This window comes from Pteropus medius, unplaced genomic scaffold (assembly GCF_902729225.1).
Source record: "Pteropus medius unplaced genomic scaffold, Ma_sr-lr_union100, whole genome shotgun sequence".
Taxonomy (NCBI): domain Eukaryota; kingdom Metazoa; phylum Chordata; class Mammalia; order Chiroptera; family Pteropodidae; genus Pteropus; species Pteropus medius.
The window spans coordinates 483267-496801 of record NW_024346824.1 but is presented as its reverse complement, the minus strand read 5'-3'; the positions used below and the strand labels follow the sequence as shown (position 1 = coordinate 496801).

At 39.5% G+C, this 13535-nt stretch overlaps 2 protein-coding genes and 1 pseudogene across 2 annotated transcripts in view; 1 reads left to right on the top strand and 2 right to left on the bottom strand.

The window, feature by feature from the left end:
- ZMPSTE24 (zinc metallopeptidase STE24) overlaps positions 1–745 on the bottom strand; it is a 33381-nt gene extending 32636 nt beyond the window's left edge. The window contains exon 1 of the mRNA XM_039876652.1: positions 503–745. Within this exon, the coding sequence (XP_039732586.1) occupies positions 503–625 (123 nt within the window). The 5' untranslated portion in view covers positions 626–745. The remainder of the gene's footprint in view (positions 1–502) is intronic.
- A 5202-nt stretch (positions 746–5947) lies between these two features.
- Positions 5948–13162, bottom strand: TMCO2 (transmembrane and coiled-coil domains 2). The gene is made up of 2 exons (XM_039876655.1): positions 8328–13162; positions 5948–6348 (listed from the first exon to the last, which is right to left on the bottom strand). Exons 1-2 carry the CDS (start codon positions 8664–8666, stop codon positions 6031–6033), a joined length of 657 nt encoding a protein of 218 aa, XP_039732589.1. The 5' UTR covers positions 8667–13162; the 3' UTR covers positions 5948–6030.
- Positions 13159–13277, top strand: LOC120614057 (uncharacterized; annotated as a pseudogene).
- The last annotated feature ends 258 nt before the right edge of the window (positions 13278–13535 follow it).

Sequence of the window (13535 nt, the reverse complement as noted above, 5' to 3'; positions counted from 1 at the left end):
TATTTTTTTTTTTTTTTTAAGGAAATAGAGTTCAAGTCCTTGGAACAACTGAGAAATCTTTATTTTCAGAAAATGGTTTCCTAATCTTATGGCTGCGCATGATTACCACAAATGTCATGAGGAGGCTGTGATTCTAAAATGTTAGCATCTTCCTTTTGAAGGCTTATGAGTCAAAATAAAAAAGGGAAGCCTGGCAGGATCTTAAGGAAGCTGTGGGAGAGGTACAAGAGCTAAAGCCTGACAAGGCGGCAGCCCTGCTTTCCCTTTCACCAGGCCTTAAATGGCCTAGGTCCCACGATCACTTAAATGAAAACGTCCCTGAGGCACCAAATCCTCTCAAAGGCAATCCCGCCATCGGGCCAAGTTAGGAGGCTCAGTAGGGACTCTTAGGGTCGAGGCTGGTGCTGAGGCCACAGCATACATCCAGGGACTTGGGGTTGAAACCCGGGCTGGCCTAGGGCTGGCCGGGTGTCGGAGTTGGATGGACCTTGTCTAAGCTCACCTGCCGCTGTGCTAGGAAGGTCTCCCAGAGATACACTGCCCAGGAGAACAGCAGCACGGCCCCGAAAATACGCTTCTCGGCTGGCATCTCCCACATCGGGTCCAGCGACGCCCACATCCCCATGGCCACCTGGTTACGCCAGCTCCCTTAGCATGCCCTGGTGCCACACCAACACAGTCCCTTCAGAGAGTCCCGACAGTGTTACAGCGATATCCGTCCCTTCCGAGAGCCCCTATACCGACACCCGCCCCCAACCCACCGCGCCGCTTGCAGTGTTACATAAACAGTCTTCCCCATGCCGACGCCCTCTAGAGTCGCCTAGTTTCTGCCCGAAAAGGGCCAGCTCAGCCTTCCTCACTTCCGGCCCGAGGAGGCTGAGAGCCCACGTGCCGAGTTCCGGCCTCCGCTAGCGAGAGCTCCGGCTCCGAACCTGGTCACACTGAGCTGTGTCGCACCAACATTCTTCCCCTTCCCCTCTACGCCAGGTTCCTGCGGAGGATTCCGGCCTAACTGTGGAGCCCGCCACGGAGCTCTCCGCTTTCTAACTTCCAGAGCGGCAACTGCATCTCTTCGATTCGGGGATTGCCTAGCTGGGCTGCGGCCTGTGCCGTACTTTCCCCGTCCAGGACAAGCCCACTGGTAGTTAGCACTGCGCAGGAACTGACGCAAAGTGGGCCGCCACTCCCGCCCTGAGGTAGCTGGAAAGGACCGGAGAGAAGCCGACTTTCCAGGCTCTAAACTCTATTCCTGTGAATAGTGTTATTCAGATTGTGGTATGGTTCAGCCCTAGGATATCTTAAGACCAGAGATAGTTATAAGTGAGACTAGGCATTATAAGAGCAGTATTTTGGCCTCTGTAGGAGTGTTCTGAATTCAGGCGTGTTAGAGAATGGGAGGTAGTGATGAAATTTCATTAATCTCGCCTCTTCCACCCCCAGGGAAGTCAGAGGCAGCATTTTGCCTGAGAGTGTGCCGTGGAGGAAAGCAAGGATAGCGTTGGTTAGAAATACCTGAACTGAAAGGGCTTTATTTGATCTAAGGCCAAACTCAGAGAACAGTGCCATGTCTCTCTTGGAATTCAGAAGTGAAACGTGATCACAGGCACGCCTGTTAACATATTTATTTGAATTGAAAAGCTATTTTTTTTGACATAAGTTTCACTTGGTTAATTGGTTTGACGAAGACACTGGGGTTGCTAATTTGCATAATTGTTATTTACAATCAATTGAGCCAAATCTACAGCTGCAGCTAAAATTTCAGTAATATTGTCATGCTAACGATATGTTGAAATTAACAATATCTTGACTTTCCCAACCCTTCCTAAAAGCTTCTAGTGAGAGTAATCATAATTAAAAGTCACTTGAGAAAGCGATGGACACTAACGACAAAATAAATTCTTTTGCATGTCAGATTGTTCCCAGCTTTCAACAGTTGGTGGTGGACCTAATAACTTCGTTTAGCTAACGAAGGAACACTTTGATTTTTGGCATATAATTTGGAAAAGGATTCACATTACTATAACAAATCTACTAGCATTCCCATCTATTTTTGTGAGTAACATTTCTTGGCACTGTATCTGTGAAGAGAAAAAATTAATCTAGCAGTAAGAAAAAGTCATTCAGACAGATGAATTAATTGGTGGGAAACCCCATCCATCTCATTGAAACATGTATTCCCAGTAGAATTTTACCTTTTTCTATATTATCGAAATTTGTAATCGTATCATTTTGAGCAGATTTTAAATCATTAATTGTAATTGTAGTGATTGGTCAATTCAAAGAATTCTTTCTAATGCATAGACCCATATAATTACAGGAATTTTTTAAAAATTTACTTTAATACATACAAATTTATCGCAAAGAAGTGATCAATAAAAGCTTTTCAAACATAAAAAGTATTGCATTTGGTTGACATTTTATCGGAAAGTAGAACAAAATGTAAATTAGAGATGATAAAAGAACAATGTAGAATTAATGGATGTTAAAGAGCTTATTTGTAATTTTTAAATGGATGATGGTAGTTATGCAATTGTTATGTAGATTCTATTGGATACATTATAACAAGTGATTTTACAGATTTATCTTAAATTGTCATTATTTACAATTTGCCAGAATTTAAATCTATTGCAACTATTTAATGATGAAAACTTAAATATCAGCTTTAAAATATAAGGGATAAACACTTTTTCAGAATTCTCTTTGCCTGAGCTATCATTGGTATGCCCACTTCAGTCTTGTCTTCATTTGTCAGGGTCCATCCAGCCTACTGCAGTTAGTCCAAAGCTTCACCAAAGCTCCTGCCACTTAAACTTTGTGGTTAAGAGCACAGGTTTAGTCAGGCTGTGTGAGTGCCAGTCACAGCTACACCACAACACATTATTAGCAAGTTACTTAACCTCTCTGTGCATCAGTTTCTCATCAGTAAAATGAGAATAATAGTATTTACCTCCTCGTATTCTGAAGATCAAATGAGAAAAATCATATAAAACTGTTAGCAATGTATCTGGCTGTCCCAATAAAGATATACTTGGAAGAATCGCATCATAGTGTTGATCTGTCACTGTGTGTCTGAAAAGATAGGGGAACAGGAATCCAGTATGAGGTTTCTAAAAATCAAGACTGTAATTCACTCATTTATTCAACAAATATTGAGTGTCTACTAAGTATCAGGTATTGTTCTAGGTGCTGGGATATAACAATGGACCAGAGTCTTTTCCTCTCCTATGCTTATATTTTTTGTGGGGTGGGATGGATGGAGGAGTTGATAAATAATAAGCAAATATGTAACAGTAAAAGTGGAGGAGGTGACACATGCTATGAAGAAAAAGCAGGGAAAAGGGGATGTAGCATATTGGCATGAGGGCTGCTACATTATTTAAGATGGTCAAAGAGACTTCTCAGATTCGCTGACATTTGAGCACAGATCCAAAGAAAGAGAAGAAGCCATGTAGTATTTGGGAAAAGTATGCCATGCACAGTGAATAGCAAGTGCAAAGGCCCTGAGGTGGGACAATGCATCTTAGCACATTTGAGGAATAGTAAAAGAGTCTAGAAAGAATGGAGAGAATAAGAAGTAGAGAGAGTGCGGATCATGCCATTATGCACAATCTTTTAGTTAAGAACTTGACTTTTACTCAGAGTGAAAGAATAAGCCATTGGAAGATTTTGAGCAGAGTAGTAACATGATCTCTTTGACTACTGTGTAGAGAACAAAATGAATGAGGACCCAGATGGAAGAAGGGAGTCCAGTTAGGAGACCATTTCCAGAATTCAACTGAGAGATAATGGTGGCTTGGGCTAGGGTAATAGTAGTGAAGGGAGAAGTGAATTATGGAAAGGGAATAATCACTTGTTCCACTTTTGCAGAAAGAGTGTTAATAGAGGGGCTTATCTGTCTGGAGTCTGAATTGAGAGCCTCAAAACAAGCTATTGTCAGTGTTTTGCCAAAGAAGAGAGACTGAATTTGGAGGATAAGGATTCTTTTCCTAGAGTAGACACCAATATAGAGTAGTTCATCTACCCTATCTAACCTGAATGATAAAATAGCTCTCAAGCCCTTTTCCTATCTTGCCATGATTCTCTGCTTGCCAAGCATCCAAGTTCCCTTAATTGATGCCCTGGTCATAAATGCTCTGATCTCAAGAAAAGAATGACCCATACAGGGAATGAATACTTGGTATCAACCTCTTATGACTGTGGTATGAATCACACATTCCTTCTGGGGAGCTGAGAGCCAGGAACAAGGTGAACCCATCAGTTTCTACCCTACTTTGTATCTAGCTCATTCTGTTTCCACAGGGACTACCAAATCTTTGTTACTCCCCTGTTTAAAAAGCTATCATGGTCCATTTCCAACAGTATGGTATGACCTTTAAAGGCCCTTCAAAATGAAATGAAATAAAATGAAATAAAATATATAAATAAAATAAAAGCCCTTCATTACCTGATGTCAGTCTACTCTTCTAGGCCCTTCTTCAAACACTTTTCCTTTGATATACCTGAGTGGTAATCAAGACAAAATGACTGGAACTATGCAGGAAGACACTGAAATTTAGATAGCACCAAAAAATTGAGACATTGACTTTAAAAGATTGCATGGTACTCTTTCAGCAGCATAGTTAACAAACTTCTCACTTACACTGTCAGAGAATGCATATTGTTGATAACTCCCATCTGTTCTGTTTGCCACATCATGAATTAAAGCTGATTCGAGGATGAGGTTAGTATGTCTTGTTGTAAAGCCAAAATCCTTCATTGCCGCTCTGGAAATAGCCAGTTTTTCAGCCATCCTGAAACACTCCTTGTTCTCTAGTCAAGCCATCCTCATTTTTATACGATTCCATGATGAGCCCACCAGCAGTATCATCATTTCACTGTCGACCTATGTTACTCTTTATGTGACAACTCAATGTCACCTCTGCAAAGTCTTTCCTGGCCCCACCCTATATTCACCAACCCATTTTTGCACTGAGTACACTATACAGTGAAGTCTCATCTTATACAGGTATTATATGTTAACACCAGTGCCTGGACAAAAATTATGATCGAAATTATCCTTGGAAATCCTTTGGAAGACTGCTATATTATCTCCTATTGGACAGCATAGCTAGTTTTTATTCAGAACAATGATAAGTAACTGTTTGCACACCAAATGAAATATTTCATTAAGGTGTCAGGTAGTTAGTGTTTTAATGAATGTAATCATTTATTGTGGCAAAAATGCACACACTATAAACTTGTTGACCATCTACTATCTTTTCCCCATTAGGCCATCTTTCTTGTCAGGGTACACACTCAAATTGGTGTAATGGCAGGTAGGTGCCTCCTCCCTTTTTTTCCCTCCCTGTCAAGCTGGGATTCACATAAAGAGAATCCCTCTAAGTTGAAGATGCTATGACCCCACCGTATTAGAATTCCTTGTTCTGAAATTACCTGTCCAACCAGCCAAATGGAGTGCTCTTAAGCACTCAGGACAGATTCTCAAGGATTATCACAATGCTCAGCACAGAGGGAAGTATCAGTAAAAGTTGTATAAAATTAAACAGTCCCCTTTATGTCCACCCCACCCTCGCACACCTCTGAATATTTAATGTAGGGCCAAATATATACCTTTAGGCCAAAGACCAACACAAGGGCCAGCCTACCCCTACAAGACAGTCGGCGGCATTGCCCTTAAATAGCACTTTCTTGCTGTTTTTATTATATCCAATCCAACCTCTTCAGTGTGGAGCTCAAGGCCATCTCTCTAATACCCTCCCTTTCCCCACTCCCATGGATTCCTGTTTGGCTGTCCTCTTCTACATGGCTGCTTATGGTCTCCAGCCTGCCAAGCAGGCACCACAATCTCAGAGACATTTTTAACCACCATTATACCCCACATTATCCAAACCCACATACAAGTCAATGCTGGGTCTTACTGAATAGAGAGCCAGTCCTTGCAGGATAATTTCAATATAGTTCTCTATCTTTATTGACACACCACTGCACACATGAGGGAAACAGTGCTTTTCTGGAAAAGATTGGAGTCCATCACATTTCAGATGTGGAAGTAAACCCAGATGTTAGCAAGGGACTCTGGCAGTCGGAGCAACTGCAGTAGGGCTCAGAGGAGCAATCCTTCTTCATGGAAGGTTTTTGGGATATGATCATCCCCTCCAGGTCCTTCACTTTGTTTTCCACCGTCTGAAGTTTTTTCAAAATTTTCTCTTGCAGACCCAAGGACAGGAAAAAATTATTATTGTCTTGACCTGGGAGACCACTCCCTTCTGGGTTGACCAGCAAAGCCTGAAAAAAATCTGAGCCCTTCTTGTAAAGTTTGTAGAGTGTGATTACAAACAACAATATTTTCTAAAATAAAACAACAGAAGTTGAATGTTACTTGTTTATTCATGTGAAATGCCAGTTTACTATAGATGTAAAACAAAACAAAAACCTAACAGCAACAATAATTCCTCATTCTTTTGCAAAGCTTTCTGTTTAACAAAACATCTTCACATCTATTTCATCTTTTGATCTTCACCACAAAATGGAGTGGAAGGCAGATCAGGGATTATTATTTGCATTTAATTAATAAAGATTATCATAATAAATACTATTTGTTGAAAGTCTGCCACATGCAGGGTTCTGTGTTAGGAATTTCCTTGCCTATGCATGACCTATCTATGTAGAAACAAAATAGAACTGAATATCCTTTGAGATACTTTCCAGTTTGGACTCAGTCATTATCCAAGGTTATATACTTGAAAATGGTAGATCCGGTACTGGAATAAAAGAATCTGAAAAACTGGATTTCCTGATCATGAAAAAAAATTTTTAACATACCAAGGCAGATTCCTGCCAGGGTAAGAAAAAAGCAAACCAAATCATCTTTATTCCTTAATATAATACTAGCACTGCTTATTGAGTACTTATTTATATGCTAAGCTTTATATATACAGTATCTCCTTTAATCCTCACAATCACCCTGAGAGAGGCACTGTTAGCAAGCCCATCTTACAGATAAGGAAGCTGGGATTTAGAGGCTAAGTGATTGATCAGTTCACACAGCAAGTGGTGGTACCAAGACTTAAGCCCCAGCAGTGACTCCAGAGCCTGTGCTACTTACCACTGTTACACTACCTCTCTTTTTGGCTGAGGTGTCTGGAGGGCTGTGAATTCATCTCTCTGATTGAGCTAAGCATTAACCATAGAAGAGCAGAAACCAGAATTATAGATAAGAGTTTAAGGGGTTTTGCCTTATATTCTTGTATTAGCTAATTAAAATGCATGTATGTGAAAATGTATACACACATATCCCTACTGGGGATGATTTAGGTCTGTTAGATTATATTAAATGAGATTTTGGAGAGGAATTGCATTTAAAATCCTAAAACTTGGGTTCAAATCTCAGCTTTTCCAGCTCTTCCAATCTATGTCAACTTGAGTAGGTGATAAGCAAGTTCCCTCACCTACAAAATGTAGATAATCCCTGCCCTGCCTACAATACAGGGTTTTGAGAAATTAAGAGAACGCATGTGACCACAATACCTCAACAGTAGTGATATATGAAAATACGTGAATGCTATAAAATGATCTGGTAATAACAGCATTTGCCAAGCAAGCCAGTCACTCTTTAAGAAAGCCCTTTTTTAAATCCTACCTCCTTAAATTTCCACTGAACCTCACTTCACCTCAGGTTCCTTGTCATATGAAAATAACTTCTATCCATTCCATTGAATTGGTGAGATTCTCATAGCATTTTTACTATATTGTAAATATAGCTATTATTGATTAAACAAAAGTATGTAAAGAACTATATGTTTCTCATAATCTCAATTATATTCCTCTTCCCCCAAAGAGCCCCTGTATATTCATAGAACCTCATCTTATTAAAACAAGGAAATAATGAAAACATCATAAGTAAATGAATATATGTGCCTCCTCATCAGTTACAGAGCAATGGCACAGTAAGAACAGAAAGGCCAAACCCAGTTATAGTTGTGGTGCCTAGTCTATAAAGGCACTCCACGTGGTGTCTAGCACACAGTAGATACTCAAAGATGAAAAAGTGATCAAATATATTTTGGGCTGCCTTCTCAGGTTATGAACTTGTTTGATCTATTTTATTACAAGATGAGCCAAAGACCATTGTGAGAAAGAGCATTGTTATGCTCAAAACCTAATCAGTAGAAGTTTTTAAGGATAACTTAATTTCAATCAACTTCAGAGACAAGGTTTACCCTTGCACATCTGCATGGTCTTAAAACTGGGTGGCAGCAATACGGTAGAGAACCAATCAAACTTCATTTTATAACTATTGAAATTTCTCTGTAACAAAAGAGTATAACCTGAATTGACCGAATACTTCGTTTCCATAAGGCATATAGTCCTGCTGCCAACAAAATCAAAAAGAAAATCCCCAGGATAACTTGCACAGCCGGAGGAAAATTATCTAGTAGACCCAAATTTGTTTGTTGAGGTGCACTAGTCTCTCCCAGAGTTGCTTGTAGCCAATTCCATATCGAGCTCAGAGAAATATAATCTATGATGTTGTCCCAGGCAGATGAAGATGAAAATGTTGACATTTTAATAAGATAGCAGCCCCAGGAGCTACATTTGCAGAGGCTTCCGGAACTTAGATATGAGTTAGGGAGAGTGGCCTGGGAGCCCAGGTGTCCTGGAGCCATTGTGAGCTGTGCTCTGTGATGTCACCGTTCCAAAGGTCAGCTTGCTTCTAACTCAACCAGTGAACCTTCTCATTCAAAACCAACCAGGGACTGGCCTGGGTTTCCAGTTCAGTCATATTGCTTTCTCTGATCTTTGGCGAGTCCTAGCTCTAACACAACACTGCCCAATAGAACTTTCTGCAAAGATAGAAATGTTTATCTGCTCTATCCAACATGAGAGCCACTAATGACTTGCAATGCGGATAGTGTGTCTGAGGAACTGAGTTTTACATTTAATTTTAATGAAATTTAAGTAGCCACATGTGGCTAGTGGTTACCTTCCTGGACAGTGTAGATATAGACTATTTCCAACAATCCAAGGAATGGACAGGAATTATTTTCACATGACAAATAAGAAAATTGAGGCTATGTGGAGATTTGAGGAGACAGGATTTAGAGAGGGTGTTACTAAAGAGTGAATAGCTGGTAAATGTGGAGGGAGGTTATTATTGGATCATTTTGTAGCATAGTTTTTTATATGTCACTATTGTTTAGAAATGGTGATCTTTGGAAGGCTTTTAATATATTTGATTCCCATTCTGCTCATCTGTTAACAGAGGGGGATTCCACCTTCTTCACAAGGTTTATTTTAGGAACAAATGGCATAATTTTCTAAGCACTTTGTAAAAAGTAGCATGTTGTACTGAAACCTATATGACATTATCAAATCAATTATTTACTGAGTAGTACCTATCTACTCAGGAAGGAGGGGAGGTATGAAAATATAAAATAAATGAATATATAAAATAGAAAAGCTTACATGAAAATAGTTCACACACAAGTATATAATTTAAATTGTGAGATTGATTACAAAGATAGCAAGAATCCAAAAGGTTTGCACCAAGAGGAAAAGGAGGGGAACAATAAAGGTGAAAAAGGGTCAGTTATGACAAATGATTTTTAGAAAATATTGTCTGATGCTATTCCAAGTTGTTCATTCTGGTTGACTGAAAGTATAGTAGTGAGGAAGACTGGTGAGGAAGGAATAACTGTTTTGTTTTTACAGGAAGGAGAGGTATGTTAAGTTGCTTGTGGTGTCAGAGACACATCCAGAAAATGGAGTCTAGAATGCTGTTGGAAATATAGTACTTATGTCAGGGTGAAATGGTTTAGGAGTTACTGTTATTGATGTTAAACCAGGTCTGCTAGTGACTGACCACAGCCAGAATCCTTTCTAGCAAGGACTGAAAGTTAACTTAGGATTTGACTGTAACAGGTTAAACATCGGTCAGAAACCACTGAAGAATGGTAACCAGAAACTTTGTGAAGATAGGGTTGTGACTACTGAATCATTACCTGAGACTCCCTACACTAGATTAGATCCTTGTTACATGGCACCTTATACTTTACATGCAATTTTTGTTATTTGTGCAATTTTTGGTCTAATATCTGTCTTTCCTGACTACTATAAACTCAAAGAAGACAGGGACCATGTCCATTTTATTGATGACTATATCTCTAGTGCTTGGCACATAGTAGGCATTAAAATGTTTTTAAGTGAATGCAAAGTCCCCTAGAAGAATTCCAAGTATCTTTATAGCTTAAATTGTTCATTCATCAAGTGCCCATTACCATATTTGTGTATTAGTTTGAATAGAAGCTTTATAGAGTAGCTGTTATGATAGGCCTTTAGGGGTATAATGGTTCTGGGTTCAAATTTTGGCTCTAATATTCACTAACCTTGTTATCTTGGGCAGATTACTTAATCTGGGGCTCAATTCTTCATTTGTAAAGTGAGAGTAATTTCTACCTTGTAGAGCTGTAATGAGAATGTGATAATTTGTGTAAAAGAGCCATGAATGCTGCACATCTAGATAAGGGAACTGTTATTTGTAGTGATGTTTATGACCAAATACAAGGTATTATAAATCTCAATAATATAAGGTGTCTCAAAGAGAAACTAGGCTGAAAAACTCATTTGTTTCCCCACTTAGACACCTGAACATCTCCAACGACCAGGAATTTTTCACTATGGAAGGCATCTCAACCTACCTTTAGTGTTATCCATCCACCTACCCATCCGGCCAGCCATCAGTCTGTCATGTCCACACAGCAGTCTTCCACATCATGCCCTATTAGGGCTTTTTGTCTTGGACACTGCAATTTATGACATATGGAACACTTGCTTTCGAGTTTTTTTTTTTTTTTTGCATAAGTTTTAATAGAAAGGAAAGTACACTTCCAGAAGTGGAAGCAGGCCCGAGCAAAAGAAGCGTGGCTCAAAAGGCCTGCTTTCAAGCTTTTAATAGATTCTTTGCTGCTTTTCAAACACAACTCAAAATCTAGAACATGGTTACAAGGCCCTGAAATAACTCGTTTCTGCCTACTTACCCAACCCTCTCTCTTTTCCGTTTCTCATTTATTCTTTCAACTTGAGCTATATTAGACTTGCCAATGTCACTACCATACCAAGCTGTTGCACCACAAAGCCTATGCACACAATTGGATTGTCCTCTCTGGCTAATTCCTATTGATTCCTCTAATTTCAGTTTCAACATTGCCTCCTCAAGGAAACCTTTCGTCCTCTCTTTGGTTCCCATCACAGTCAGAGCTTCTATTGCAGCACTTTATTTTTAGTGTTTCATTTAATGTTTATCTTCCTTACCAGACTCTAATGTCCATGATGCAGAAAACTTACTGTCATGTTCAACACTCTGATCCCCAGGAGCTAGCAGGTGGTTATAAATATTTGGCTATAGCTTTCCTGTGCCTCCTGTCTTTTCCATGCTAAACGTACCATAGGTTGACAGGTTAAATTTGACTATCTTGGTTACCTTCTCCAAAGTGGTTCGTATCTCCAAATGCAGGTTCACAGAATCTATTCTCTCAGGTGTAGACTCAGCAGGTCAGAGTGGGCCACTCCTTTTAGACTCGGTTTTACATAATAGGAGGCTCTGCCTCTGAATCAGTAGTACAAAACAAGGAGGCATTAGTCTACTGTGGGGATGGGAGGTGGAGAGTAAAGGAGATTGAACAATTTTTCTTTCAGAAGCTTTTAAGAAAAAACTGACCTTTTCACAAGTTACATGTTACTAAAACAATATGCACCAGTTTTCCATCTCTTCCTCACATGAGGAGATGTCATACTGGATGTATGACTGGAGATGGATCTGCATGTCCTGGCTTTTACCTACACTTCAAACTTATTTCCCACTATTTGCTTTCACAAATAATACACTCAATTACAGGACTGTGGTATTTTGGGTACTTTAAATAACCACCTGCAACTTTTTATCTTCCTGCACATTAAGTTCTCCTCCCTGATATTCTTTCAGTCAGAAGAGATTGGAAACAAGTTCCACCTATTCCTAGCTTTTATCAGCTAGGCAAGACACTTCATATCCATCTTTTTATCTGTCAAATAAGGATAACAGTACCAGCTTCATGGAATTATGAAAATTCAACAAGATAATTTTATGTAAAGGGCTAAAAAAAGTATAATTACCCTCAATTCTCACATAACTTCCAACTTTGTATTCTAGGCCATTGCTTCTAGAACTTTTCTGTGCCTATGAGTCATCTGGAGATCTTATTAAAATGCAGATTTTGGTCCAGAATGTCTGGAATAGGGCCTGACATTCTACATTTCTAACAAGCTCCTTGGTGATGGCCATGCCACTGGTACACTGCCACGCTTTGATTAACAATGTTTAAGTTACCCCAGCACTCACATTAAAGTTCCACAATGGTAGATTCCTTAACAAATTTACTTTGGTATCTTAATATCCTAAAGCACCTGGAACTCTCTTTAAAAATGTATGTAAATATTTGGTTAATGACTAACTGTCCTCCAACAACTATGTCCTTGACAGTGCGGCTCTGAAGTTGGCAACCTGGGACCGAGAAAGGATAGGTTGGAGATAGAATCCCTAGGAGGGCTAATCAAAAATTTTCTTCCCTATCATTCCCCACACTCTTTCACACATGTGCTCATGAACATGAGGAGACAATGAAGTTAAGAGAATTCTGGATAAAAAGCAAGAATAAAAGTGTCTGGCACTTTCTATCACTACCCATTATTTTACGAGGCATTCTTGTATCGAAAAGGCTTTGAAAACATAGTCAATGTTTCCAGGTCTGGGACAAACCCCCGAGACATCAATAAATGGTACTAAAAGCTACAAAAACAACCCTCTGACCTTTTGTATTATCATCACATAGTCAGTCATCCATGCTGCTTTTAACATAAACATTGTCTCATTAACGATCAAATGAAGCAAGCTGCTTCAACTGGAATTGAAAATGTTAGGAGCAAACATATGATCCTAAGTACTTAAAGCAAACTTTCAGCTGGGTTCTGAAAATTAGGGTTTGGTGCCACTGCAAACAGACTCACTTGGTCTTTCCAAGGGGTTACGAGTTAGGAGTGGTTGAATGGATATAGTTCAGTCTTAAGGAAATTAGTAGCTCTTATTTGGGGCTAAAATACAAAGAATTTTTTTTTTTTAAAGCGGTTTATGGCCATGCCATCCTGAACACGCCTGATCTCGTCTGATCTCGGAAGGTAAGCAGGGGCGGGCCTGATTAGTACTTGGATGGGAGACCGCCTAGGAATACCAGGTGCTATAGGTGATAGAAAAAAGTAAATAAAAATAAAAAATCTCCCTAAATGTAAATGATTAAAAATAAATAAAAATTTAAAAAGATTAAAAAAATAAAGGGGAGGCCATCAGTTGTTTCTCATGATCAGATCACAGAGAGACTTTTCAAGATACTCACCCTTATCTTCTCACTCCATAGTGAGGACACGGAAGCCTGCAGAAGAAATTAGCTCAAGATCCCAAGGAGTCAGCAGTGGCCTCAGCCTCTAAGATGTCCCAGTTTCAATCA

Excerpts from the sequence above, each read along its gene's own strand:
- TMCO2 (XM_039876655.1), bottom strand. The coding sequence starts at position 8,666 with ATGGCTCCAGGACACCTGGGCTCCCAGGCCACTCTCCCTAACTCATAT. Across the intron at positions 6,349-8,327 it reads GAAGTATTCGGTCAATTCAG|AAAATATTGTTGTTTGTAAT; the intron begins GTTATACTCTTT and ends GTTTTATTTTAG.